At 39.6% G+C, this 27,755-nt stretch overlaps 1 protein-coding gene across 4 annotated transcripts in view; it reads left to right on the top strand.

The window, feature by feature from the left end:
* Positions 1 to 27,755, top strand: part of PPP2R5E (protein phosphatase 2 regulatory subunit B'epsilon) — a 148,495-nt gene that overhangs the window by 93,704 nt on the left and 27,036 nt on the right. For all 4 annotated transcript variants that reach the window (XM_045451196.1, XM_045451194.1, XM_045451197.1 and 1 more), the window contains exons 4-5: positions 11,059 to 11,160; positions 17,731 to 17,823. In XM_045451196.1, the coding sequence (XP_045307152.1) occupies positions 11,059 to 11,160; positions 17,731 to 17,823 (195 nt within the window). The remainder of the gene's footprint in view (positions 1 to 11,058; positions 11,161 to 17,730; positions 17,824 to 27,755) is intronic.

Below are 27,755 nucleotides of genomic sequence, written 5' to 3'. Positions count from 1 at the left end.
TTGGAAACAGAAGTCACAGAAGAAGGGACAGAGAACTGAGTATTGAGAGAAGAGCATCATGCCATAAATTCAGCTTTGCTCTACCTTGAGTTCTAATGCTGACTTTTTTTTTTTTTTTGTAAGGATTTGTGTTGTTCATTGGGTGAAGTGATGACTTTGAGACATTCGTTTAACTTCTTTGTTCACAGTCTCAAGATCCAGAATGTGCTTTACTTTCTATTTTGCTTCACACTCAGACCTGTTAACATGGTTGGTGTTAATTCTGAGAAAGAGAACTGTAGTGGGAGTATCGCTTTTATCAGGTTGGCACAACGGCCATTTGGTTTTCTGGTGGTTCTGCTGGATTCTTTCCCACTAAAAGGGATTGACATGTTTGCATAAGGAAATTAAATTACTTGAATTAGAAGCTACTGGAGAATGGAAGAAGTAATTTAATAGGAAATAATTGCTAACTTTTGAGTTAAATGGGGAGACTTGAACGCATGCATGTATTTATTTACTTTTACCCCCCGAGATCAGACAGATTACTGAAAAGAAATAAAACCCACAAAAACAAAGCAAAATGGAGAGGAGATCTCAGAGTCAGCATCTTGGGAACTAGCAAAGCACATGAACTGGTGGTCACTGCGTTGGCAGATGAGAAAAAGCGGAGCTGTAAGCAGCAGCAGAGAGAGTCTGGAAGTGGCCCACTCACACCACATTAACTGCGGGAAGCTTCAGAAAGATGCCTTTCTAAAAGTAAAGGTGCACAGAGGCCAGAAGAGGAGGCTTGGTGGAAAGTCTGTGTAAGCAGTAGTCAGAACTCCTGATCCCACCTCACTCCCCCCAAACCAGGCAGCGAAAAGACTGAAGGTTTTCTCTCTGGAGAGGCTACACTGGAGGGAAGCTGGGCTCGTGGACATCAGGCACTGCTGACAACAGCAGACACCTTTCTGAAAGTAGCGGAGCACGTTGAATGGGAAGATCCTCAACCCTCTTACCACTCAGCGCTCAGATCCCTTATGCCTGTAATCAGGAGAAGGATGTTTCTTCTTTGGAGAATCAAATAAGCTCAAAGGAAAGACCTAAAGGCACCAGCTAAAGGAGAGTTCTTAGGGGGATGGTGGTAAGGACGTGGCCCAGCCAGTCTGCCCACAAGCCCACTACTCTGTCACTCAGTGCCACTGTCTCATACAGGACTCCCATTTTAAGTACGCCCGGGTGTGGCACTGTCACAAAGGCACAGACTTTCTGGGTTTGAATCCTCTCTCCTGACACTGCCCTGGCATTAATACTGTTAATTAGTTTTGTATGATTTTGAACTTTATATAAATGTACACGGACGAGACTCAACTCAGAGGCCTTCCATCTTTCCCTTGCATCCTTACCCTACGCTCACCCCATCTCTTTTCCTGCCCCTGTGGCACTTTCTCATCTGATAGGCATACAGTAGGTGAAAGAGAGTGGAACGGAAGACAGAGTACTTTCTTTCACACATTTTTCTCCCGTTTGTCTCCTTCTAACTAAATGTTGATGTACTCCTCAAAACTACCTTGTATGTACTTGGATCTGTACTCAGATTCTATTGATTCTCTGTTCTTGATCTCATGGACAGATTCTTTTCTTCCATACAGTTGTCAGTGCTCTAATCCTTCTAGAAACTGAACATCTAAAGGGATCCAATTATTTTCAGAAACAATCAGTTTTTGTTAAATACAGTTATACCAGTTGATGATAACAGTTATCAGCAGAACCAACAGCAGCGGCAGCAGCAGTAATAACGACAAAGAAAACGGATTGTTTTAGTCTGTATAAATCTAAACGGTGTGCATACCTAGTAGATTTTGAAAGAAATACTTGCTAAAGGAAATATAAGTAAAAATGACATCTTTGTGAATTAGGAAAATGGCACATGCCCAAGATTTCTATGACTTTAATCTTGTCTTTCAGATTTGACTTGATGTTTTAAAATTCTAATTGGGCAACATAAGTTCTTAAACTTCCTGTTTTGTTTGTTACTCCCTTTCTCCAAAGGACTGCTAAGCTGCTTTTGTCATTTTAAGATGTTCCTTCTGCCTCATTTCAGAAATCAGTTATCATAGAACAGTGCCTATGTCCTAGAAAGCCCGGCTCATACAGATTAAATGTGCAACAGTAATAAGGTTGAAACCATCAACTTTAGAAATCGTTTAAATCCTCTTCTGGATTTCCGGATGTTGTAAAACAGATCAGCTGTCACAAGTGCATGTTTCCTAATCACATGTAAACAGTGAATACTGTCTTTAGTTCTGGTTCAGTGACTGTCTTCTCCTCAGTATAGAGCGATGTCCAGAAAGGTGGTTTTACGATAAAAATGTGGGCACCCTTGGTGGAGTAGCTTGACCATACCTGTGTATCACAACGTTCTCGTCCTCCTTGGGTTGCCGCAACCTCTGATTGTGACAAACAAGAGCATTGTGGCGATTCTTTTGCCTCAAGGAATTGTATTTAACTCAAGTGAATGTGTTTGTAATAATAACTTCTGGAAATTCTTGCCTGAAATTTTTAATTATATTGATAATATTACATAGTAGTGACAGTTATGTATTTAGTGCGTTAGGGAATAAAGGTAGACCTGCAGTGGATGGCTCATAACGTAAGAAGTTGTCATACTGATTTCGTTAAATTTCTCTTTAGATTTAGTGCTAAGGACGTGTCCTTATGTTAGAATAAGGGATTTTAATGGTTTCACGTGTTCAGATAACTTTTAAACAGCTGTGTTCATTCACATCGATGGCGATGGCGAGGTTTAAAAAGAGACTAGTGGCAACTACAGTAAACTTATTATGATAATTAAAAGACATGGTTTGGCTTTAGAAACAAATTACTGGTTGAACAAATTGCCAGTGAGTTAAATTAAGTGCTAATTGAAAGTTTTAAAATTTTGCCATTTGTTTCTTAAAGTACAAGCTTAAAAGATGTATATCTGCTCTGATTCTAAGTTTCTTGAGCATAATTACAAAATGTTGGGAGTTTTCTCCTGGTTTTATATATCAATAATTATTTATAATTACTTTACAAGGGGCTGAGAGATTTGATGGGGCGCCTGGGTGGCTCAGTCGGTTGAGCGTCCGACTTCGGCTCAGGTCATGATCTCACCTTTGTGAGTTTGAGCCCCATGTCAGGCTCTGTGCTGACCGCTCGGAGCCTGGAGCCTGCTTCAGATTCTGTGTCTCCCGCTCTCTCCGCCCCTTCCCCGCTTGTGCTCTGTCTCTCAAAAATGAACCAATGTTAAAAAAAAATAAATAAAATAAAAAGGGTCTGAGAGTCAGATTTGAAACGTTCTTTATCACTGGGACTATTAAGAATTCTTAAATTTGGTGTTACCAAAGGTACCTTGACATTATATGTGTGTTTAACATTTATTACTTTTATGTTCTAAAACATAAATAGCATAGCAAGGTATCTAGGCATATCTGTTAGAATTTTAGTTCTTTTTCTTAGAGTTTGAATATGTAATACTAATTCTAGTGTGTTTGGAAATTGTCTTCTCTGTACAAATGTCTGATTTAGAGATTTAAAGTAACTTTTGCTTGCTTTTATACATTTCATCATGTTATTTGATACATTTACTTTGGACTAACACAAAATACTATGAGAATAATGCATGCTGACATAGTTTCAACATTGCATTTACTGGGGCTTCCCTCTGGTTCTAAATGCTTGAGTAAATAATTTTGTTTCTTTTCAATACATGATGGATTATAAAATTAACGAATGGATGAACTGGATAAAAAAAAAACTGAGGGATATCATTGAAATGGTTACTTGCATAAGATCTTAATACACATAGTACTAGAGGAATAATGGCACTTTTCAATTTGCTTGGATGTTCTCTATTTAACATCATTTGTATTGTCCTTTTTTTTTTTGTTAGAAAATCTACTTTGTAGATGAAATTTCAAGAAAATTCATTTTATAGCTGTGATGTCATTATTTTTGTATTTATAGTCAGTATACTTGCAATATTGCATGAAACTACAGTGTCACAGATAAAAGAGGGAGAAATGTTCATGAGGTCGACTAGTTCATCTGCATTTACCCAAGATGATAACCTATTCATCTAGAAAGTAGTATTGTAAAACAGAGGCAAAATGATTTAAGTTGTTTTGTTATACTGTAGTTACAGGTGGTTTTCCGAGTACATTATATGTCTGATTTTACCCAGACCTTCGGTACAAATGGTGCTCACAAATACATAATAACTAAAGGGAACCGAAAGTATTCATTAGTTGTGTGTGTTTTTTTTTTTTTTAATAATTCACTATATTGTTCTTACCTTTTGTTTTGTTCGTTGATAATCTTGGCAGATATTTAATAGTGAGTAGCTCACAGGTGCTATCCACATTCTGTTCTTTTATAATGTGCTAGTCATTTTCCTTAAACAACAGCAAAATGTCAACCAAAATCAAGGTGTAAAATTAGTAGTAGCATTTCCATGGAGACCAAGAGATTCAGGAAAGTGAGAGGTTTTTTTTTTTTTTTTTTCCTGCAGTAGCTTAAATAACTATTTAAAAATATTAAGAGTTGTATTTTGATATTATAAGTCAAGAAACAGTAAGATGTTTGTTTAATCAAAACCTGATTAAGATATGCCTAGACACTTCTTCTTTACTTACGGGGCCAGGCACTTAGGATCCTGTTAAGTTGTCTCTTTCACATTTAGCCAAGACGTTGAGATTTACTTATTTTTGCACTACAGTTGATGGTAATCAGCAGTAAACTAAAGAGTTGAAAAAGAAGAGAGCAGCTAGTCCCCCAGAGCAGGCAGCTGTTGGTGCCAGGCCTGGCCTGAGGCAGTATCCCCCTCCTTCACCCCCCATCCCTCCCCGGGTGCTATGGTGCAGGTGCTCACCGGGTCACAACTGAGTTGTATCCAGTATGGGTTCTTTCTTAATATTAGTGTTATTTTAGAGTTGTCAGTTTTAGCAAATAAAGACACAGGGCACCTAGTTCAATTTGAATTTCAGATAAACAACGAATACTTTTTTTAGTCTAAGTACGTCCCAGACGACATGTGGAACTCTAGCTCGGGGAGGTGAGAAGAAGGGATGTGAGGAATAGGAGCACCGGAGAGGAAACTTGGCAGTCAGTAATCAGGACGTTTGAAGATGGAGGTCTGAACCAGACGGTGAGGCTGAAGAGATTGTTCTGTTTTTCTTCTAATGCTGAGAAAGGTCAACACAGTTCTGAATGCTCATGGCGGTGGGGGGAGACAGTGAAACGGTGTCCGTGGTTGCCATTGAGGGCCACTGGAGGCAGATAATGGGAAAAGAGAGATGAGAAGTCAAAAAACTGATAGAAAGAAATGTGGTGGGGGAATCAGAGGAGAAAGAGAAAGAGACGAAGAAGTCAGGTCCATGCATGGTCTTCAAGGATGGGATGGAGGTGGTGCGCCAGAGAAGGGACCCCGAGAACCATCCGTGCGTATCATGGTGCTGTGTTACCTTGCAAAACTCACAAGCTGTTTTCTTATTGGTAAGAGGAGGGAGCTGGACGAGAGAGAGTCTCTAACATGATTCGATTCTAGAAGCAACATGGAATTCCTAATCCTAAATTTTCTATCTTTAAGGAGGGGTTATTTAGATTTTAATACGTGTTTCTCCTCTTCCCTCAGCCTTGCTTTCTGTCCTTATAGCCATTTTCTAGAGGCCAGCCCAGTGCCTTCAAACTTGTAGTTCGATTCCAATATTCAACATGTATTGTATTATAATGTCTTTGGAATGAAAGTGAATCAGATTATACCTCAAAGACACTTATTTCTTAAACTTCTTTTTCTTCACATTGATACCAGTGTAGATTAAAATAAAATAGTTGGAAACCAGATCCTTGTAATGTACTGTAAAAATTTATTTTGTTCATTTTGGAGAACCCATTCCTGAATAAATAAGATAGACAGCCTACGACTAGAGCCTCATACATTTAAATACATAATAGAGACGGTTTTCGAGACCTTAGCGATACCGTGTTGCATTTCAGTGTAGCCGCATAGACTCCACAAAATTGGTCTGTGGTGGGGAGTGTTGCCCGTGGCTACTTGTAGTCATGACATGTTTGCATAAGCATAAACCTGCTGTTGGCTATTTAATAACGTTACCTATTTAGTAATCCCTTTAAAACCTGGACTAGAAATCAGAAGTGGCTGTCAGTGATAAAAAAAGATTTAATGGAAGCAAATTTACCATGTTGGATAGTGTTTTGTTTTTTTTTAATGTTTATGTTTTGAGAAAGAGCGTGGGGTGGGGAGGGGCAGAGAGAGAAGAAGACGATGGACCTGAAGAAGGCACTGCGCAGTTAGCCTGCCAGCGCAGACTCACACACGGGGCTCAGACTCCGGAACTGTGAGATCGTGACCCGAGCCCAAATCGAGTCGGACACTCAACCGACTGAGCCCCTGGATATTGGTTTTTAACCATTTTTCGATGTTGGAAATCTTTTGAAAATAGGACCAGGGCAACTGGATCTTTTCCTAGCTCGGACTCACACATATTAAATGTTGCGGCAAAGTCAGGGGATTTGGAGGACCACCTCCCCTTCCCCACTTCTCGCTGTGGATAAACCAGTTTTAAACTCCCGATTTTGGAGTTCAACCGTATAGTTACACTGGTCCATTCATTGAGTCTTTTAACCATTCGTTCCTGAACTTGGCCCTAGGCATCGTAGGAAGCTCTGATTTTTAACTCTCTCCTGACAGTAATAATCTCATTCAAACAAATTCAAGAGCCCGTTTTCATATTGAAATTAAAGGCATGACTTATATACCATATGTCTCTTACTTAGGCCTTCCTATAGATTTAGGAATTATTTCGTGTGCCTCAAGAGGAATGACAGCAACTACCTAGTTTATCATCCATATTCCTCTTGCTTTACTACAGCTTTTTAAAATTTTCCTTTAGATATGCATTTCTACCCTGTATGGTTAAAGTCTCATCATTTTCAGTTGTCTTCCCCCTAAATCTTTATTTATAAACATTTCTTTGTGCTTCTGTATGGCCATCATCTTTAATGCTGCACAGTATTCTGAGTTGATGTACCTCTTGGATGTTGGACATAAAGATTATTTCTAATTTTACACTTTTTGTAGAATGTTGTCAATGACTACTTTAAGTGGTTTTTTCAGGAGTGCCCTGGGTGGCTCGGTCAGTTGAGCGTCTGACTTCGGCTCAGGTTGTGATCTCACAGTTCGTGAGTTCGAGCCCAGCATCGGGCTCTCTGCTGTTGGCATGGAGCCTGCTTTGGATTCTCTGTCTCCCTCTCTTTCTGCCCCCCATCCCCAACACATGCTCTTTCTTTCTTAAAAATAAATAAACATTAAAAAAATGCAGAAAATACTTTTTAAAAAGTAGATTTTTCAGACTTGTCTTGGATTAGTTTTTCACAATAGATTCTCAAGGATGAGAGCCAAGGTTCATCCATTCATGACATTTTTATTAAGCACAGTGCCAGCCTGGGTCAAAAGCTTGGCCATTTCTGTGACACTTGATATGCTTTGACATTCTTTCCAAATCTGCTAGCAAACTACTTAACCGACTGAGTCAGCTTGTAATTGTCCAGCCCATTTGATCTGTGCTTCCTCATTATTCATGTGGTGAATATTTAGAAGTAAACTGAATAAAGCTTTATAAGGAAGGCAAATCTGAAGAAACAGCAGTGTGTGGCTAAATGAGATGTGCATGCCTCTGAAACCACTCGGTGTTTGGATTATTTCCATACCTGACATTCTTTTGATGTGATAATTGAGAGATGAAGCTTTGACCGAATTAGAGGTTTAGAAGAACTCTGTACAGAGTTAACCATTTTAAGTTAAATAACCTAGATTTATTTAAATTACTCAGAAAACTTTAAATTGAAATTTTAAAAAGCAAAACCAAAATACACAAAACCAAAATGTGTCCAAGTTTTTATTTTGTGAACATTTATTGGATGCCTCGTATGTGCTAGGAAAACAAATATGAACGTGACATTGCATATTCTTCATTAGGGGAGAGAGACAGACAGTTACGTAAACAATTGCTGCAGCATGTGATGGGCACTTTAGGAGAGTGTATATGTCCAAGAGTATAAAGGAGCAGAAGTTTCTGTGTCCTTTTAGTTTTTACTATACAGAGGCCCACTCGCTTTTAACTTTTATGGTTTATTTTCACATTTTGGAAGAGGAAAAAAACTGTTACAGAGTACAGTAAATATGAATGATATAGTTGGCATGAAAATTCAGTTTTTGAAATTTATGGTTTCAAAAGCAAGGAACTGAAAGACTTTTGCCCCTTTGTGTGTCTTTTTTCTTAAATATTATTTATTTTGAGAGAGAGAGAATAAGAGCACACTTGCACAAGTGGGGGAGGGGCAGAGAGAGGAGAGAGAGAGAATCGCAAGCAGGCTCCGCACTTGTCAGCACAGAGCCCTACAAGGGGCTCGAGCTCCCGAACTGTAAGATCGTGACCTGAGCCAAAATCCAGAGTTGGACGCTTAACCAACTTAGCCACCCAGGTGCCTCTGCCCTTTTGATTACAGTGTGGCTGGCTGGTTGCAGAGAAGTCATTGGTTGATGGCTTTCTGAAAACTCACTAGTTTCTTTGTAAATGGAATTCCTAATAACCATTGGAAGGGACAAAAATAACACGATAGACCTACGCGTGCTGTCATTGGCTGCGGCAGAAATGGTATAATCGAATGATTGTTTTCAGTCATCTCAGCTAAAGTAGAGCAAAAGAAGTGGTCTGCCTACTTTTCTAGAACACTGCGGTAGAGCCTGACAGCCTGGGTTCAGTTGTAACTGCTGGTTACTGAGTGTAACCTCAGATCTTCTCAACACCTGTGTTCCTACTTCCTCAGTGGTAAACTGGAGATAATCATAGTATCCACTTGATAGAGCCGCCGAATCCGATAGGTACTGCTCTATGCGCATCTCAGTCAACCTCAGAGCAGCCCTTGCTGCTGCTGACGTCTTTGTCCCTCCTAAGATACCCTTAGCTCCTGAGACCCTAAGCTAGTTCTTTTCTTCTCCTACTTTCTTTCTGTTCCTTTTCATTTGTGTTGCCTGGTGGTTCTTTTCCTGTCTCATTTCTGAGTGTTGGATGCCTGAGGGTCTTTCTGTTTACTCCTTTCCACGCTGATCCGTTAGTCTCATGGCTTTAAATATCATCTGTATGCCCAAGAGTCCTTATGTGTCTCTAGTCCTGACCTGTCCAGCTTGGAAGTCCAGATTCATATGTTTGATCGCCTCCTAGATATTGCTTCTTTAACGCATTCCTAACTGGATCTCTGGACCTCCCCACCCACACACGTAAACAAAAAAAAGCTTTCACTTTCCCAGCCATCTCCATCTTGGGTAGATGGCCTTGCATCTATGACTCATCCTTGATTCTTTCCTTTTCTTCACCCCATATATCCAAGCCAACAGCAAATATTACCTCCAGAGTATATTTTGAATCGATCTATTTCTGTCTTCTCTGCCACCATCCCAGTCCAAGCCATCATCATCTCTTGCCACCTTCAGAGGCTTCTAACTTGTCCCCTTCCTGTCTGTTCAATACAGAGCTACCAGAATGATTTTTTAAAAAGCAAAAATCAAATCATGTCACATTTCTGTTTAAGATCAACTAATGGCTTCCCATGACACTTCAAATCAAATCAAATCAAGTCTCTTTTCCATAGCTTACACATCTGGGCTCAGTTTCCATAGTGAGAAAAATTGAGATACTTAGGGGTTTAAATAAAACATAAGCTCCTAGAGGGCACAGACTTTTTTCTGCTTTGTTCATTGTTATTTTTCCGGTGCCTGGAACAGTGTGTGAACATGATGGGCATTTAGTAACTATTTGTTAAGTAAACAAATACATTTGGATTAATGGGACCCCAAAAGCCTTTATTCTTCTCTCTTCCAGAGCAGCGTGCTATATTTAGTATTTTCTGCATTATACAGAAAGTCCAGCAAAGGCTTCTGGTGCAGTCTCCTTTCTTGCCTTGTACACATTTTACCCCACTGACCCCTCCTCTCCCCCCTCCCCCCATTTTTTCTTCACATCTGAGAATATGTTTGGATCATTGAGAGAGGATGGATGACTACGTGGGACAAGAAACAAATCAAAAAGGAACCTCAAGAATTGTACCAGCCGCCGTTTTAAATTATTTTTTAATGTTAGAGAGAGAGGGAGAAAGAGACAGAGTTTGAGCCGGGGAGGGGCAGACAGCTAGTGACAGAATCTGAAACAGGCTCTAAGCTGGCAGCTGGCAGCATAGGACGTGACACGGGGCTAGAACCCACAAGCAGTGGGATCATGACCTGAGCCAAAGTCGGACACGTAACCGACTGAGCTACCCAGGTGCCCGCCGCAGTTTTAAAATAAGCATTTTACTACAGAAATCTTGGAACATGTGCAGAAATAGTAGACTGGCATAATGAGTCCTCATGCCTTCATCACCCAGTTTCAATAGTTATCAACTCCTGGCCATTCTTTGAGCAACCAGCATTTAATTTGGAAATTGCCGATGGTAACGGAATACCTAGTCAGTTCACAGAGATTTGTGTCACAGATACAGCTTACGCAGGGCATCATTACTGCTTTCTAAACCAACTGAGAACAGGTGAAGGATGATTTCAAGTGTGTTAGGTTTGGAAATATCTTTTCTGATTTGCTTTTTGTAAATGCCTGGGATTTTACCATTAGTTCAACTGTTAATTTGCAAATCGTGAATAAACCTGGAAAGGGAAGTACATAAAGCCCATTAGCCCATTAATTATTTCTATCTTAGAAGCATGCTTGCCGGGTAAGTAAGCACGAGCAGGCTTTGATGGGAGGTCTAAAATCAAAGGGGCCTGGGCAAGGAGTACTGTTCAGGAGGGCTGGAGGTGCTGCTCTGCTAGTTTCTGGCTTTGCTGAGAGGTGGTCTTGGCCTCAAAGCCCGTGGAGAGAGGTCCCCGTTCCAGTTTGATGGTGTTCCCATCATCTGTCATCTGGGTTCCCTTTGGCTGGCTGCAGACCTTGTGTACGGCTGCCCAGGAGGTGCTTCCAGCTAACTCTGCTGCTTGTTTATTTTTAGGTGTCTTGCAATATATTCAGAACTCTCCCTCCTAGTGACAGCAATGAATTTGATCCAGAAGAAGATGAACCTACCCTTGAGGCATCATGGCCACACTTACAGGTACTTTGAACTACCATTTGTTATAAAAGAAAGATCCATTAACTTATTAGCTGATTAGCATGGGAGTTTCTTGAAGGCCTTTATTCACCCGGAAATCAAATTAGAGTACATTAGTTGAAAGCTTAGAGAATGCTTTCTGTGTTTCTCACTCTTGATAATTAGGATGCCTAAAGAATAAAATAATAAGTTTCGGTGTAATGCTTTAGTGCGGTTTCTCCCAGGTTGCACAGTTCTTGTTCTTTTATTAGAGCTTCTCTGTGATCCTGCCTGCCGCGGCCTCCAACAGGAGCTGAGCTGTTTTCACATTATTAGTTAGATGTGATTAGGTCACAGAGTCTATATCTCCTTTTCAGCAGCAGGTATCCTGGGGACCTTGAACTCCTGTCTTCGTGATAACCACAGATGTGTTTCTGTAGCCTAGAAGGGCAAAAACGAATTGCAGTAGCTGCTACATCGTGCAAGAAAGAGCAACAGCTGATAGAAAGCTTGCGTGAAGGCCAGTTTTGTTCTCTTGCACTGAGAAGGCCATGTTTTCCAGTCCTACGCACGTGCCGGGACAAATCAGGGCCGTCCCCGCATCTCCGCTCCCAGCACCCGGCCCATCTGTACTGTATGTAATGTTCCATACTGGTCTCCTGGCTGCTCGCGCTCCAGGCCCACGTTTCTCAAAGGAAGAGAACAAGGAAATATGAATGGAATGGTCCCCAAGGCTATCTTTCCATCGAGTTAGGATGTCCTCAGAGGCTGGATGACAACCAGCCAGGAGGGAAGGGATGGAGAGAGGGAACAGAACCTCGTACATCAGTCACGCAGAGGCAGAAGCCCGATATCGCATCTTTGAAGTGTGCTCACGGCTACTAGTTGACTTTCTAAAGAGCAGAAAACTGTGCAGCAGCACGATGAGGCCTAGAGATATTCTACAAGTTTATTTTTTCCCCACGTCAGAATTTTTGACATCGATTTGCAACTTTCCCTGTCTTGCTTTGGCAACTCAAGGTCGCTACAGATACATATGTATGCTATTTCTCCTAGTTATGAGGAGAGCTTTCAGGGGCTCTGTTTTCTCAACTCTTACCCAGGCATGTTATACATATGTATCCCTGCTATCAATGCCAGGATTGAGTAAATTAGTTAAAACAGTGTAGCTGATTTCCTGTTTTAGCTGCTTGATATTTTTTTTTTTTTTTAAGGTGTCAGACATACTATCTGCGATCTAAGAAATTTGGAAAATTATTTGTGCTTTTCCTGGTACATCCCAAATGGTGACAAAAATTAAAAAAAAAAAAAAATTCTTTCAAATAGGTGGACTTCTTGTCCTGTCTTACTTGTAATGCTCACCAGTCATAGAAGTACAGTATAGTCTGGTAGAAATTTAAAAAACAAAACAAACAAGATAATCTCAGGGAAGCCCCACGTCTCACCGGGGAAAAGACAGAGAGATGTCTTCAAAGCTTCAATTTGTCTTCTCCGCATCCCAGAGACAGTAGACCACTCTGGCCATTTGCAAGAGCTTTTTGAATACTCTAAATCGTGATCACCAAAGATATAAATTTCTCCTAAAGCACAGTAAAGTTTAAGTATTTCAGTTAATCCTTTCTAAGCTTAATGACTCTATAAAATACAGGACCAAATTAATTTCTAAAGCTATTAAACTAAATTCTGCCACCAAAAATCTCTAGCTTACCCTGTGTCATTGCTACTGGAGCATTAACTGTTAGTTCACCTGAAACTCGAAAACCGAAGCAACGGTGAGGAACAGCAGGGAGAGCTGTCCCCTTCTGGATGTAAAGTCACAAACTGTATCCCAGAACGGTGTGGTTCCATCTGTGTTGCCGCTCTGTTCAAGCCTATAGTCGTCTCATCCCTTCTTTAGCTCAGGGGGAAATATGACTTAAGTTGGATCAGATAAAGGAAACCTACCTTTAAAATTCACAAATTGACCGGGGCCTCTGGGTGACTCAGTTGGTTAAGCGACTGACTGCAGCTCAGGTCATGACGTCGCAGTTTGTGAGTTCGAGCCCCTGTGCTGACACCTCAGAACCTGGAGACTGCTTCGGATTCTGTGTCTCCCCCCTCTCTACCCCTCCCCTGCTCACGCTCTGTGTCTCTCCATCTCTCAATAATAGATAAGCATTAAACTATTTTTTTTTAAAAATTCACAAATTGGACTTTATTCCTAGTATAGATCAAATCAGTGGGCACCCTCTGCTGCCTTCAGCAACTATTCCTTTATGGAAGTCTTTGTACTCAAGATTCCTGTGTTTCTCTTATGTATTCTGACTCCACAAATTCTTCACCTTTCCATTTTCACTGATAGGTGGTTTTTAGTACTGACGAGCACTCTCTGAAGGTTCAAGAAATCTCTTTTTTCTGTTCATGATAAGTCATGCATGTTATAGTATAGTAAGATATCACGAAATTTAACATTTGACTTTTTCATCGATTCAGCTATTTTTCTGACCAAAACACAGCTCCGGCATTTATTAGCTCCAGCTTTGGCAGCGTGCTTCTTCTTGTGGACCACATTTTATAAGGAAGCAAGGTGTTCATTACCAAATATATGGTAATAGTAGAGAACAACCAAATTGCATTGAGATGTGGTTATTGATTGGGTAGACTGCTTCTGCACACATCTTGTCTGATTTAAATTTGTGGCCCATACAAGATTACTCATAACAAATCCTGGCTCTTTGGAGAGATTTAAAAATAGAAAAATGTTTAAATCCAAATTTTTAGCTTAAATATATCAAAGGTTCTACTATATGTATGTTACTTGATCTTTTCTGTTACCTGCATTGGTATCTTTTAAACTGGTATCCCACAGTTACCATGGTTATTCTTTGTGTATTTTCTGTATTTGGGTGTGTATTTCCAGTAGAATATGATTTTGCAGGACTTCCATTTGCAATCAGAGGGTTGTTTTTGGCGCCTCTACACTTGAGACTGAAAAATAGAAATGCTACAGTTTTTTTACTCATGTTTCTTGGAGAATTCATTTCTGTGACCTTGAAAAGTAAATTATTGTCAGTCCCCAGTCTGTCTTTCCCTTTGGGAATCCAAGAGAGATTTTTGATTCTGAGGTAAAAATCTGTCTCATAAGTGTAGAGAACATTTATGCTTATTAATAAATGTGTCTGAAGTGTTTCCACCCAAGTGTTTTAAACCATAACTGCTTTCAAGGGACCAGAGTGGGGAGAGCGTTTTGCCAATCTTGCTGGAAAGTCCTGCCAGCCCACAAGTCAGGCCTGCAAGATGAGAATCTCTCCACTTGTGGGAACTAACCCCCCTTTTATGGTTATTTGAATAAGGCCGACATTCTGTTTGTAAAAGAGAGTGGAAAACCTAGTGTATGAAACAAGAACAATTCTTCTAGAAGGTGTCAGGACTCAGTCACATTATGATGCCAGAAGTGCAGCTTGACAGAGGCACCTGGGTGGCTCAGTTGCTTAAGCATCCAACTCTTGATTTTGGCTCAGGTCATGAACTCACGGTTTGTGAGATTGAGCCCCACATCGGGCTCTGCGCTGAGAGCACGGAGCCCGCTTGGGATTCTCTCTGTCTCTGTCTCTCTCTCTTTTTCTCTCTTTCTCTATCTTTCCCCTACCCCTGCTCTCATGTGCATGCGTGCTCTCTCACTTGCTGTCTCTGAAAATAAACATTAAAAACAAAAAAGAAGTACAGTTTGATAATGTTCAGATCATTGGGCAAGAAGTTTTTCCAAATTCAGAATTTCAAAGAGAAAAACAGTTTTTTACTTTAAAGTAAAATCCTAATGTGCATACCTAATTTAAGTGTTAAGCTAAAGTCTAAAGTCGAAGGTAAGGTCACTGTATGATGCTTTTAAGTTAGTGGTCTTAGCAGTCCCTTGGGGGGACCCTGAGACCCGATTTTCAGGCCTGCAAAGTCAAAACTGGTTTTATAATAATACTATGCTGTTTGCTGTTTTCACTGTGTTGACATTTGAAATCATATTTGCAAAAGCGTTGGTGGTTCAAATTGCTGCCGCCTTAGCACAAATCGCAGCGGTTGTGGCACATTGGCTTAGTAGATATTCTTCACTGACGTGCATTGACAAAAAACAGCCAGTTTCAATTAAGAATGTTCTTGGAGAAGCAGCAAAAATTATTAAACTAAATATCATTAAGTCTTGACTTTCAAGTACACATTTTAAGAAATATTCTCTGTGACAAAGTGGGAAGTATGCATAAAGCCCAATGACTGTATACTTAAGTATACTGATGGTCTTGTGTGCTAAAGCATTCGTGTGATTGAGCTACAGGCTACACTAGCTGTCTTTCCATGAGATGATCAGTTTTGCCCACAGGAACGTCTAGCAAACTGTGCTTGCTCCAACTTGGGTATTTGGTAGATGTTTTTTTTGAAAATAGACAAAGAAAATCATCGCCAGTGCTGATTCAGTTAGAGCATTCCAGCAAAATTTAGAATTAGAATTTTGGAAAACTTGTCTTTCTGCTGAACTTTATAGCTAATTAAAGCTTAGACTTTTTGATGAAATTGGAGATATTAAGGAATGTGACTTTTTGATACAATCTAGTAAAATTTGTCACCATTTGAAAAACGCCTAACTCAGTGAACCAGTATTTTCCGGTGAATGATGTTAGGAAACCATACATGGTAAAGACCCATTCAGAGTACATGACAGACCATTGGAATTTAGTGTAACAAAGTGTGAAAAACTCATTGATTTTGGTTTCAGATTCTGCAGTGCAACTCCTATTTGAGAAACAACTGTCAAGTTTTGGTGTAGTATCAAAAAAGAATATCCACAATTTTGTGAAAATACTATGAAAATGCTCATCCTTTTTCATACTGTTAGATCTGCATGAGGCTCAATTTTGTTTACATACTTCAACCAAAACAGTATGTCACAATGGATTGAATACCGAAGCAGATATTAAACTGTTTTCTAATATGCAATTATAGATTTTTCAAAAATAAAAATAATGTTTCTCAGTAATGGTTTTGGAAAATATGGTTGTTTCCCACAAACATACATTATTTATGTTAATGTGTAATGTGTTGTTTTAAAATGAAATAACAAATACGTATTTGAAATTTTCTCATTGTTTTTCTGACTTTATATATATATGTGTATATATATGTATGTTTTTCACATTTATCATATAAACAAAAGGTTTTGGAGTCTTCAACAATTTTTAAATGTAAAGGAGTAGGTCTAAAAACTCTTGAGAATGCTATTTTAGGTAATAGTGATAATGGTGATATGTATTAGTTACTGTGCGCAGTGCTTTATATATATTATCACATTCGGTCTTAGGGATTATCATCCTCATTATTCAGTTGAAGAAACATAATTTTAGAGAAATTAACTTGCCTAGGGCTACACAGTAGGGGACAGAGCTAGACTCCCAACACAGTGTCTGTCTGCCTCTTACAAGTTCTGTTTTTTATGAACTGTTGTATATTATACCAGGATCTCATGTGTACTTTTAAAAAAATTTTTTAATAAAAAAAATTTTTTTAATGTTTATTCATTTTTGAAAGACAGAGAGAGACAGAGCACAAGCAGGGTGGGGCGGAGAGAGAGGGGGACACAGAATCCGAAACACGCTCCGGGCTCTGAGCTGTCAGCGCAGAGCCTGACGTGGGGCTTTAACTCCCGAACCGCGAGATCATGACCTGAGCCAAAGTCGGACGCTCAACTGACTGAGCCACCCAGGCCCCCTCATGTGTACTTTAACATAGATTTATTTTGCCAAGAACATAAACAACGATCTTCTGTTTATTAGAACAGTTATTTCAGATTGATTCTGCAGATGAGAATATTCTCATTCCTTGCAGATGAGAGTTTTCTGCTAAACCATCATACATTGCTTAGAGGAGTGTAAATTGCCATAGATTTTCTGAAAGGAAATGTGGCAATAAATGCTGAAAATCCTGAAATGTCTGGACATCTTTTACTCTAATGTTGCCACTTCTAGAAATATTTCCTCATGCAATAATTGAGCAAATGCACACTGATGTATATTACATGATACACAATGTGGCGTAATTTGATAGAGAAGTAATTGAGAAACTATTTAAACGTCGAAGCATAGGAGATTGGTTAAATTGATTATGAATAATGGAATTATTCATTTAAAAATTATGTATAGTGGACTCTTTGTAGCTACTAAGAAAGATGGCTTAGTTATTATTGACATAAATTGTATATAATATATTGTTCAGATGGTAAAAGTAGTTTGAAAACTATATAAAAATATATTTATAGTTCACTGGTATGTTGTAGAAGTATAGAGAAAAATGAGGAGATTCGTACATTAAATAGTTGACAGTGGTTATCTCTGAGTAGCGAGGCTGCGGGGGAATTTCTATTTGCTTTGTTTGGCTGTATTAGATTTTTAATTTGAAAAGTTAAAAAACATAATAGCGACTGTGAACCACAAGAAGGGCTGGCGTAGCTTGTAATTGATATAAAAACTCAGTTTTCTAAGCCCTGTCAGTTTTAGTGTTACAGACTTTTTATGGTTTTTGATACTATGCTCAGTGAAGTACAATTTGAAATTAATTATAATCTGTTTGTTGCAGCTTGTATATGAATTTTTCATACGATTTTTGGAAAGCCAAGAATTCCAACCCAGCATTGCCAAAAAATACATAGATCAGAAATTTGTATTACAGGTAAGCACATTTTTGTGGTTGCCCGAATTTGTCATTCAATTGCTAACACTTTATCTTATTTTCTCTTGATTGTTAAAAAATCTTTCAATGACAGTTATATCACCTTTTAAACAAATGTATTCTGTATATATGTTAGTTCCCATTATTACCTGTTAAAAGTGACAAGTACCTGTTTAATTTATTATTTAATTTATTGCTGGACATTAATTACATTTTAAACAACAAGGAATGCTCATGCCTAACTCCCTGCAGTTTTCTTGCTTAAGATTCAATTATAAAGGAATTTCGTGAATATAACTCTGGTTTGTGTGAAACTTTATGTAGCTCGAAAACTCCTATTTGCATAAGGATTCTTAAAGAACCATTGCTTAGGTCTGTTAAAAGTGAATAAGCATGGCCTAGAGCAGAAATAACCTTCAATAAATAATCAAAGTCAGATACTGGTGAGCTTTCGCAGTAGGAAATAGCACAGCCTGACAATTTAAAATTCCCATAAAGGGATTAACTCTCACCTCTCTGTTTGGAACTTCTCAGGGTATGTAGTCTTCCTGACTTGCCACTTTACATTTTATAACTATAGACCACATCTTCCTTCTTACGTGGGACTCGGGAATGTTCATGACACTGAATTTTTAGGTAACGTGTTCTTGCTCCTGTTGTTGACATTCCTCTCTAAAAATGGGTACTTGAGCCAACTGGTGTATGGACTGGTGTAGCTCCTTTCTGAATGATTAGTGAGCACCAGGGAAAAAAAGAATTAGTATCTATCTCCTAGTGAGCCAGTAAGCAGACTTTAAAATTGAAAACATTATTTTAGCAAGCAGTTGATCTTCTGTGCCTTTCCTGGAGAAAGGTTGATCACCTTTGTGATGACCTCATTTCCCCTCCTTAATTAAATTAATACATTTAGAATTCTGGATATATTGGGTTGAGAGGCTTTGGAAAAGTGAGGTTTGAGTTAGAGATGGAGAGGTAGGTAAATAGGTGGATACATGGAGCATTCATTGGTTGGGCAGATAGGTAGACTGATCCAGATTCTTCTACCGAGGAAGCAAAATGCATTTGAGACAAAAAAGCAACACGTAATCAGTCTGTGGTGTTTGGTACTGGAAGGTCCTTGCATTTATATAGCACTGTACAATTGTCAGAGCATCTTTACATGCATCGTTTAGTTTAGTCTGTACAACAGTCTAGAATAGACACAGCTAAATTTTAGTCCCATTTTACAGATGAAATACACTGAGGTTTGGAAGATTATCAAGTTTCCCCAGGCAGTTTCCTGTTCTGGTTTTCTGTCCATTATGCCATGATGCGTCCTTGTGATTCCCCTCACTATAACTTGGAATGACTGCAGGGCAGGAGTAGTCCTCACTTGTCAACACTAATGAAATATTAACGTTTCCTTATGTTTATGGTAAATTAAAGTACGCAAGAGGATCAGATAGTGAAGCCCGTGTTCAGTTGACATGGAAATAGTACACCAAAAGCTTGCATGGCCCAGCTCAGTGTGTTCTTCATGATAGATGGGTACTGATGATAATGAAGCTCATTAGATTAAAACATCAGAGAAACCCAGACTTGAAGGGATGTTTTGCATGTCTGTTCTAGTTCTTCACCCAGTGAATTAGTCTCCTTTGGGACCCTGAAAAGGGGTGGCTCCCATTTATTCTTTTTTAGTGAAGGAGGACCATATACTTGGGCAGATTATTCTGTTTTTGTTAGAAAGTTCTTTTTTTATTGACCCTCCCTATACCGTGTACCCTCTGGCCTTATTTCCCCAGAATAGTCCTTTAGTACTCACTGGCTCAGACACAACAGTTCAGGTCTTAGACCACAGCGTTTGTGTTTACCTCTTGGCTCTTTTTCCCTAGAACAGCAGTTGCAACTCAAATGCTTCTAGGCTCATTTATAATAACTATGGTGGCCAGGTGTCAGATAATAGGAGGTAGACAGAGTTCTACTAAAGGGAGCTTTGGCTACCCCTCTTCTTTCAGTTATTGGTAGACTTTTTTTTTTTTTTTCTTCCCTCGAGAGAAACAGAAATCCAGATTATTTGTGAAGTTTTCTCATAGTTCTAAACTCCTGCTCAGGATGAACTATGCCCATCCGCCTTCTGGATCCAGCCGAGCCACTGTCTGTATGCTCTCTGTTCTAGACTTTGTCTTTAGTTCTGTGGACCCTGTCTCATTTGTCAGTTTTGGAAGGCTTCTGTCTCTGTCGGGACATAGTGCCCTGAGCCTTGTCAGTCCAGCACGGCTTAGAATTGGGTTCTCTGCCGGTGCCAGGTTTCTTAAAGGGGAAGAAGTCTCATTAGCTCTTCCTGCTGTTCCATGGCACTGTTAACTTGTGTTAACATAAGTTGTGTTAACTTGTGGTCTTTAACTGATTTCTAATTTAGCTTTATGCATAATGTAAAGCCATGTTTTCTCTTGTTCTCGTTCGTTGTACAATTTGCCGTAGGATTTGACATGTATTTCTGCAGAATATCATTTCTCCCCAGACTTTTGAAGTCTTTCTGTATCTTGAGCCTGTCATCCACCGCATTCATCGTGCCTTCCATCTCGATCACATCTGCGACTTTCTTAACTGTGCTAGTAGCTATTGGCTTCATCTCAGGTCATTGACTGAAGAAGTTGTTAAAACAGCCAGCACTGATGATAGAGGCCTTTGGCATGCCTTTAGCGACTTCCCTTTATTTAGCACAGATTCATTAATCAACAGTCTTTGAATTCCATCCTTAAACCCGTTAGAAATTTACTCTAGAATGTCATCATCCTTCTTTCATTTTAAAATTTTGTTCATTGGGGCGCCTGGGTGGCGCAGTCGGTTAAGTGTCCGACTTCAGCCAGGTCACGATCTCGCGGTCCGTGAGTTCGAGCCCCGCGTCGGGCTCTGGGCTGATGGCTCAGACCCTGGAGCCTGTTTCCGATTCTGTGTCTCCCTCTCTCTCTCTGCCCCTCCCCCGTTCATGCTCTGTCTCTCTCTGTCCCAAAAATAAATAAACGTTGAAAAAAAAAAATTAAAAAAAAAAAAAATTTTGTTCATAAGGAGAGTGTAGAGACTTTGTCAGATGCCAGAGTAAAAGCCAGGACTGTGTGCTTACAGCATCCCCCTCATTTATGGGCCATGAGACTTTATCACAAAAAGGAATGCCATTCATCTGCCATGGGACATTAGTGAACTTCTAGGGGCTCCTGCTCCTTATTGGTAATGATACCCTCAGTACTTAACAAACCATGCGATTGATCATCTGTCTCCCGAGTTTTTGCAGAGACGAGAAACTGAGTATACATAGTGAAGTCCATGTACTAATGCTTTGTTTTCAACCCTTGCCTCATTTCTACAACTTTTGCCTCCTTTACCTTCCCTCTGCTGGGTCTGTTGATGAACTCAACCTTCACATGAGGGCTCACCACAGTTCCTGAATCAGTCAGGAAAGGGGCAGGCAGAGCGTTGGCAAAATCAATAACACCACCGAGTGGTGCTTGAATGTAATCCTATGACTAAGCAGAGCATTAACTGTCATGTTGGGGATAAGGTCTGGGTGCCAATTAGCTGCCATTTTCCAGAACACCCGTTCGTTCTTGTTGCTAACCTGTAAAGCTGGCCTCCTGCCTCTTTTCATACCCCTTAGTCTGCTGATGACTTACCTGGGATCCTAGCACCTTGCAGGAATGGGGTCTCAGTCCCCAGTGTGATTCTCCTGAGCTCCCTTCCTGGGTTGTTTGTTTCTGACTTGGGACCTGCTTGGCCTTTTGGAGCTTAAGGCATCGTGCTGAGATTACGCCCTGCCCCTACACACCCTCCTTTTCCTCCCGCCGCCATGCCTCAAGTATCCTGGAGCTGGCAGCTCCTTCATTTGTGTACCATGTAGTTCGCTCATTCGTTAGTTACACCCCCTCTTCCCCCTGCTTGTTTCTCTCCCCACAGCCTCCCGTGGCGCCACCTAGTCCTGGCGTGTTTTGTATCTAAGCCTGGTTTTCTTATGACACGGGAACCCTCCTACCTTTCCCTTTTGCAAATCAGGATGACATTTACCGCATTCCTTTTCTTGGAGCAGATATTTTATTCTCTGTAGATTCTCAAAGGATCTCAGAAGGAATTTTTGGTCATCTCAACTTAAAACTTTTTTATTGAGTTAGGCATAATGTATCCTAGCCATGAGATTTCAACCTATTTTCTATAGCAGCTAGCTGTATTCTTCACAGTCTATTTTGATTCTTGTTTCTCCTGTCAGTAAAGACACAAGCAAAATTAAGAATTGAGCTATTTTAACATAAGGTAGTGGAAAGAAAGTTAGCAAGCTGTGTATTTGCAGCCTGACTCCCCTGTGTACTCTAAGTAGTAGATTATTGGGCTAAAATATGCACCGCGGGATAAGAAGGAACTGCATTAAAATGGGCTTTTCTGCCTTACTTGGCAGTGTGGTCTTCAGCCAGTTAATACACTTGCTGTCTGAGCTTGAGTCTCCTCATTTGCAACATGAGGTAACAGAAGAAATGAGATTTAAGTACATAGGATGTATACCCAAACTGACAATTGTTACATATGCTTGATTGAGTTGGCACTATGGATACAAATATAGGCTCCCTCCCTTCAGTTGTAAGCATGTACTGGAAAACTCGGGCAGATTTTTTTTTTACTATTCTGAAGCTCAGTGTTTTCTTCTCTAAATGGCTATAATGTGGACCTCTCTTACAACAAATTATAACAAGTAGGCTTGTTATGATGATAAAATGGTATGACTTGTAAAAACTGCAGATAATCCTGCATGGATTATAGTAGTTGCTCATTAAATACGAATTCCTCTTTTTATACTGCCTCATATATTGTTTACCCACATTAGTAGTCTATCTTGCTCATTAAATACTAATTCCTCTTTTTATACCCCCCTCATATTATATTGTTTACCCACATTAGTAGTCTTATTTTTTTTATTCCAATATTAATTTTAAAACCTCCACCTTTTGGGGCACCTGGGTGGCTTGGTCAGTTAAGCATCTGACTCTTGATCTCAACTATGGTCTTGATCTCACAGTTCATGAGATCAAGCCGTGCATTGGGCTCTGTTCTGGGTGTGGAGCCTAGTTAAAATAAATTAAATAAATAAATAAATAAATAAATAAAATCTCCACCTTTCGAAATGAAATTTAAAAGTTTATGTGAGCGGCGCCTGGGTGGCTCAGTTGGTTAAGCATCCAACTCTTAATTTCAGTTCAGATCGTGATCTCACAGTTTGCAAGATCAAGCTCCGTGTTGGGCTCTGCACTGATTGCAAGGAGCCTGTTTGGGATTCTCTCTCCCTCCCTCCCTGCCTCCCTCCCTCTCGCTCTCTCTGTCTCTCTCTCCCCCCCCCACTTGTTCACAAGTGTGTGTGCATGCTCACTCTTGTTCAAAATAAATAGACATTTTTTAAAAAAAAGTTTATGTAAAACTTATAAGAAATTTTTGCAAAGAAGCCTTGAACAAATGACATATTCCTAGATGGGAAACTTGCCATCATAAGGATATCCATAGAATCTCCAAGTTAATATACACATTTAGTGCAGTTCTAATTACAATTTCAGGGGTGTCTGGGTGGCTCGATCAGTTAAGTGTCCGACTTTGGCTCAGGTCATGATCTTGCGGTTCGTGAGTTCAAGCCCTGCATCGGGCTCTGCGCTGACAGCCCAGAGCCTGGATCCCGCTTCGGATTCTGTGTCTTCCTCTCTCTCTGTTCCTCCCCCACTCGCACTCTGTCTTGCTGTCTCTCAGAAATAAATAAAGAATAAAAAAAATTTTTTTTTAGTAGTTTATTTGAAAATTTCAAAGTTCATGAAATAAATTTTTGAAATAGAAAACTAAAGATCCTTTGCCTATTAGATATTTATTCATAACCATGAATGTACTATATTAAAACTATAAAGGCACATGAATTAAAACAGCGTGGCATGGGTACAGGAGACTGGAACTTAACAGAGGCTTGAGTGGAAAACATAAACCATAAATAATGTACCAATGCATTGGTAAAAATCCTCCGGAGAGGAAAGCTGGGAGGATTCTGTTGGCTTAAATTTTATCCACTGAGCAATTCCATGAGAAATAGTCAGGTGTGTACACAAAGATATATGTACAAGCATGGGGAATGCATCATTGTTAATATAAATTGGAAACAGTTTAAATGTTCCTCAGTAGGGTGTTGGTTGAATAGACTGTGGACATTCATATAATGGGATATTCATTATTTTGTAGAAAGAATGAGATAGAGCTACACAAGATCTGTTTTGAAGTGAAACATGCATATTATGGAACAGTATGTTTTTGAATTTGAGTCTCGTATTTTAGGGAAAAGGAATATTTGTATATGCACTAAAAGTTTTGGAAGGCAAACTGTTATTAATTGTCTGGTAGAATGTGATTAAGTGTGAAGAACGTTACTTTCTGATTTTTTGTATTTCTCCATTTTTTACATTTAAAAAATGAACATGTATGTTATCAGCAGTGATTATTACGTTAGTAATTTTTAAATTTTATTTAATAAAATTATAAATAAGTTATTTACTAAGTCTCACTTTGTTGCGTTGCATTTTTCATCAACCTCAGCTGACTCTGTGCATTAGCCTTCATAAGACTGTTTTTGTAAGACTACACCATTCATTTATACTTAACATTTGTTTTCATCACTTGTATGTGTCCTTTTAAAATCTGACGCTCAGTGGAAAACTTCCAGTGTTGCCCCAAGAACCATTCTCAACACTACTCATTTTTCTTCCTCATCAGGAAGCAGTATAGATTAGAGGTGAAGTGGATAGACTGGTTTGAATTCAGGCTCTGCCATTTTTTAGTGCATGACCTTGGGCAAGTTATATAACTGTGTTGCCTCCGTTCCCTCATCTGGAAAGTAGATGCAAAATATCCACAGCATAATCGTAGTTTTGTTGAGAGGTGGTTGTGGAGATTTATTAAGTGAATACATGCATAGGCACTTAGGACAGTTCCTGACAACACTAAGAATCTTCTTTCATCATATTTTCTAGAATAGCCTCAGTCTGTGAAGTCACATGGTATTTGTCTGTCAACATCTTAACCCCCATGTTATGAATTTTTTCTTGAAATTTGACTTTTACCTTTATAAAAGTCAAAAAAAAAAAAAAAAAACCCCTTTGGACTCTGGCTATTGAGATTTTTTTCAGGTGTTAAATGTGGTCTCTCCTGTCCTTGGATTCATTTCACCAACTGATTTCTTCCAGTGTTAGAAGTGAATGTGTATTAGTGCCAGGAGCATAGACTTTTAATAGGTGAGAAGAAGCAGAGGTGCCTGGGTGGCTCAGTCGGTTAGGCGTCTGACTCTTGATTTCGGCTCAGGTTGTGATCTCACGGTGTATGGGATCAAGCCCCACGTTGGGTTCTGTGCTGATAGCGTGGAACCTGCTTGAGATTCTTTCTCTCTCTCTCTCTCTCTCTCTCTCTCTCTCTCTCTCTCTCTCTCTCTCTCTCTTCCCTTCTCCTCCTCATGCTCTTATCTCTCTCTCTGTCTCTCAAAACAAATATATAAACTTAAAAAAATAGGTGAGAAGGAAAGATAGGACATCCAAATATTTATTGAGGCCAGACAAGTGGTACGGAATGAAGTAGTCTGAGTGTGACAGGAAGGAGTGATGGAGACAGCAGTGACCTCAAGAGGTCAAGAGAACCCGGAAATCCAGATTTTTGTACGGGCCAGACAGAACTCTCTGTAACTTGTACCTTTGAAGGGTTTGCTGTTTTTTATTTAAGAATGGTATGACTGAGTGGCTTGCTTAAATTTCACTGTAATTGTTATTAAATCTAGATTTACGTAACCTTTAGCATTTCTTATATACTTAATCTAAGTCTTTATAAAAGAAAGCTGTCAGATTTATCTAGAGAGTCACTTGATTGCATAGTACACTTGTGTCTATGATCATGTTGATTTTAGATTTAGCAACAGCCTTGTATAGCTACAGGTGTGCAGGCTGACTTTGGCTTATGGAACACACGTGTCTATTCGCAATAAAGATAATTTTCATCTGTGTTAGGACAGTTGGGAAAGTGGTTTCTTTATGATCTCTCCTTCCCCCACCCGATCAAAAAATGAGTTGCCAAACCTTGAATTATTTCGTTGGGTGTATTATCGTGGCAAGAGTTTAGTAGCATATTTCTAAAGACTGCTTTCAACCACTCTGCAAATCTGAAAAGCAGTCAGTGGTTGCTAAGAGACATACTGTTCAAGTGTCCCCGTAAACATATGTACTGCTGGAGATTGCAACTTAGTAATTTGTATTTCACATTTGCAGTTATATTTAAGCTGAAAGGTGCGATAATTACCATGCAAATTATGCAAATCATTTACCCTGTCCTTAAAAGTGACGTTTCGTTATTGTGTTTTAAAAACTCAAGACAAATTGGACGTGACACACAGCAACCTGTTAAAAACTTTTAAGTTTTAAACTGAAATAAATTTCATGAGGCCTTGAACGTCAGCTCTGATACAAAGAGCTATTTTCCAAATAAGTTCCTTGAATATGCCAAAATGTTTACATTCTCTCTCAGAGGCTGTAGCATATAAAGCTTTAGAGAATTTATTTCTATCAGGAATTTTATCAGGTAGCCATTACCGATGAACGGTAAACTGCCTCTTCACCTCATCCCCTCCAGTGCAACCTGTAACTTAAGAACCTTGGGAAAGGGCTTTCCTGCCCGGACTCCTGCATTCAGAGCCAGCTTTCTGGTTGCGCAGCTTGGGCGATGACACGGGCCCCAGGCTGAGAAGGGCCCTGCTCTTGGTTTAATGTTTTGCCATTGGGGTCTTGAAATTCTTAATGGTTTTTAATTTTTTTTAATGTTTAATTTCTATTTTTGAGAGAGAGAGAGACAGCGAGAGACAGCGTGAGCAGGGAGGGGCAGAGAGAATCTGAAGAAGGCTCCTGGCTCTGAACTGTCAGCACAGTGCCCCGACACTGGGCTCGAACTCACGAGACGTGAGATCATGACCTGAACCGAAGTCGGTTGCTTAGCCCACTGAGCCACCCATGCGTCCCAGAAATTCCTACTAGTTTTTGAACAAGGAGCCCCACATTCTCATTTTGCATTGGGCTCCACAAATTATGTGACTAGTCCCTGCCTGCATTATTAGGTCTTTCTTGAAATGCTGACCAAATTGATTGTCTTAAGATTTTAAATTGCAAGGTTTTGTTGAGGGAGAAAACAATGGACTTCTCTAGTATGTGGGAAGAATAGAAATTAGGAAGAAAATAAAAGCATATGACTTGACAGAGTTGTTCGTGTTTGTGTGACTTCCACCTTTGAAATCTTTATACTGAGTTTCCATCAGAGTCTTGAAGTCAGAATTGCTAGAAGCTTACAGCGTGCAGCCTTTCCACCCCTTGTCCCCACCGTGCTTTCAGTGGTGCCCCCAGATGAGCTCATTTCATACGTTGGTCCTCTTGAGTTGTTCTCATTCATTGGAGTCAGGCTGCTGTTGGCTCTCGTTGCTTGGTTCTGGGCTGTTTTCTCCACGTGCATTACCTGGTCACGGTAAAGGTGTTCAGGAGATATCATTTTTCAGGTTGTAGAATAGCTAAAGTTAAAAGCAAAGCCAGAAATTTGGAGACCTGATTTTAATTTGGATGAAAACATTTAGAATACCAATTACATTGATTGTTCACTTGAGCATTTCTGATATTCTTTACATTTAATATTTCTTTACATGGAATGGAGGGCAGGGTAGTTGCTTCTTTATCCTAGTAGAGGGCAGTTGGACGTTTTGTTTCAAACCTTTTGCCCTGAATTTTGAAAAAAGTTTTAATTAACAAAGTAATGCCTATTAAGTAATTCAAATGTATTTATATGATTTATAAAGAAAAATAACACTCTTCTAACTCATCCTTCCCCAACCCAGAGTCTCAATCCCTAGAGGTAACCACATTCAAGTC

The sequence above is a fragment of the Leopardus geoffroyi genome, chromosome B3 (assembly GCF_018350155.1).
Source record: "Leopardus geoffroyi isolate Oge1 chromosome B3, O.geoffroyi_Oge1_pat1.0, whole genome shotgun sequence".
Classification (NCBI taxonomy): domain Eukaryota; kingdom Metazoa; phylum Chordata; class Mammalia; order Carnivora; family Felidae; genus Leopardus; species Leopardus geoffroyi.
This window is presented reverse-complemented; position numbering and strand designations above follow the sequence as displayed.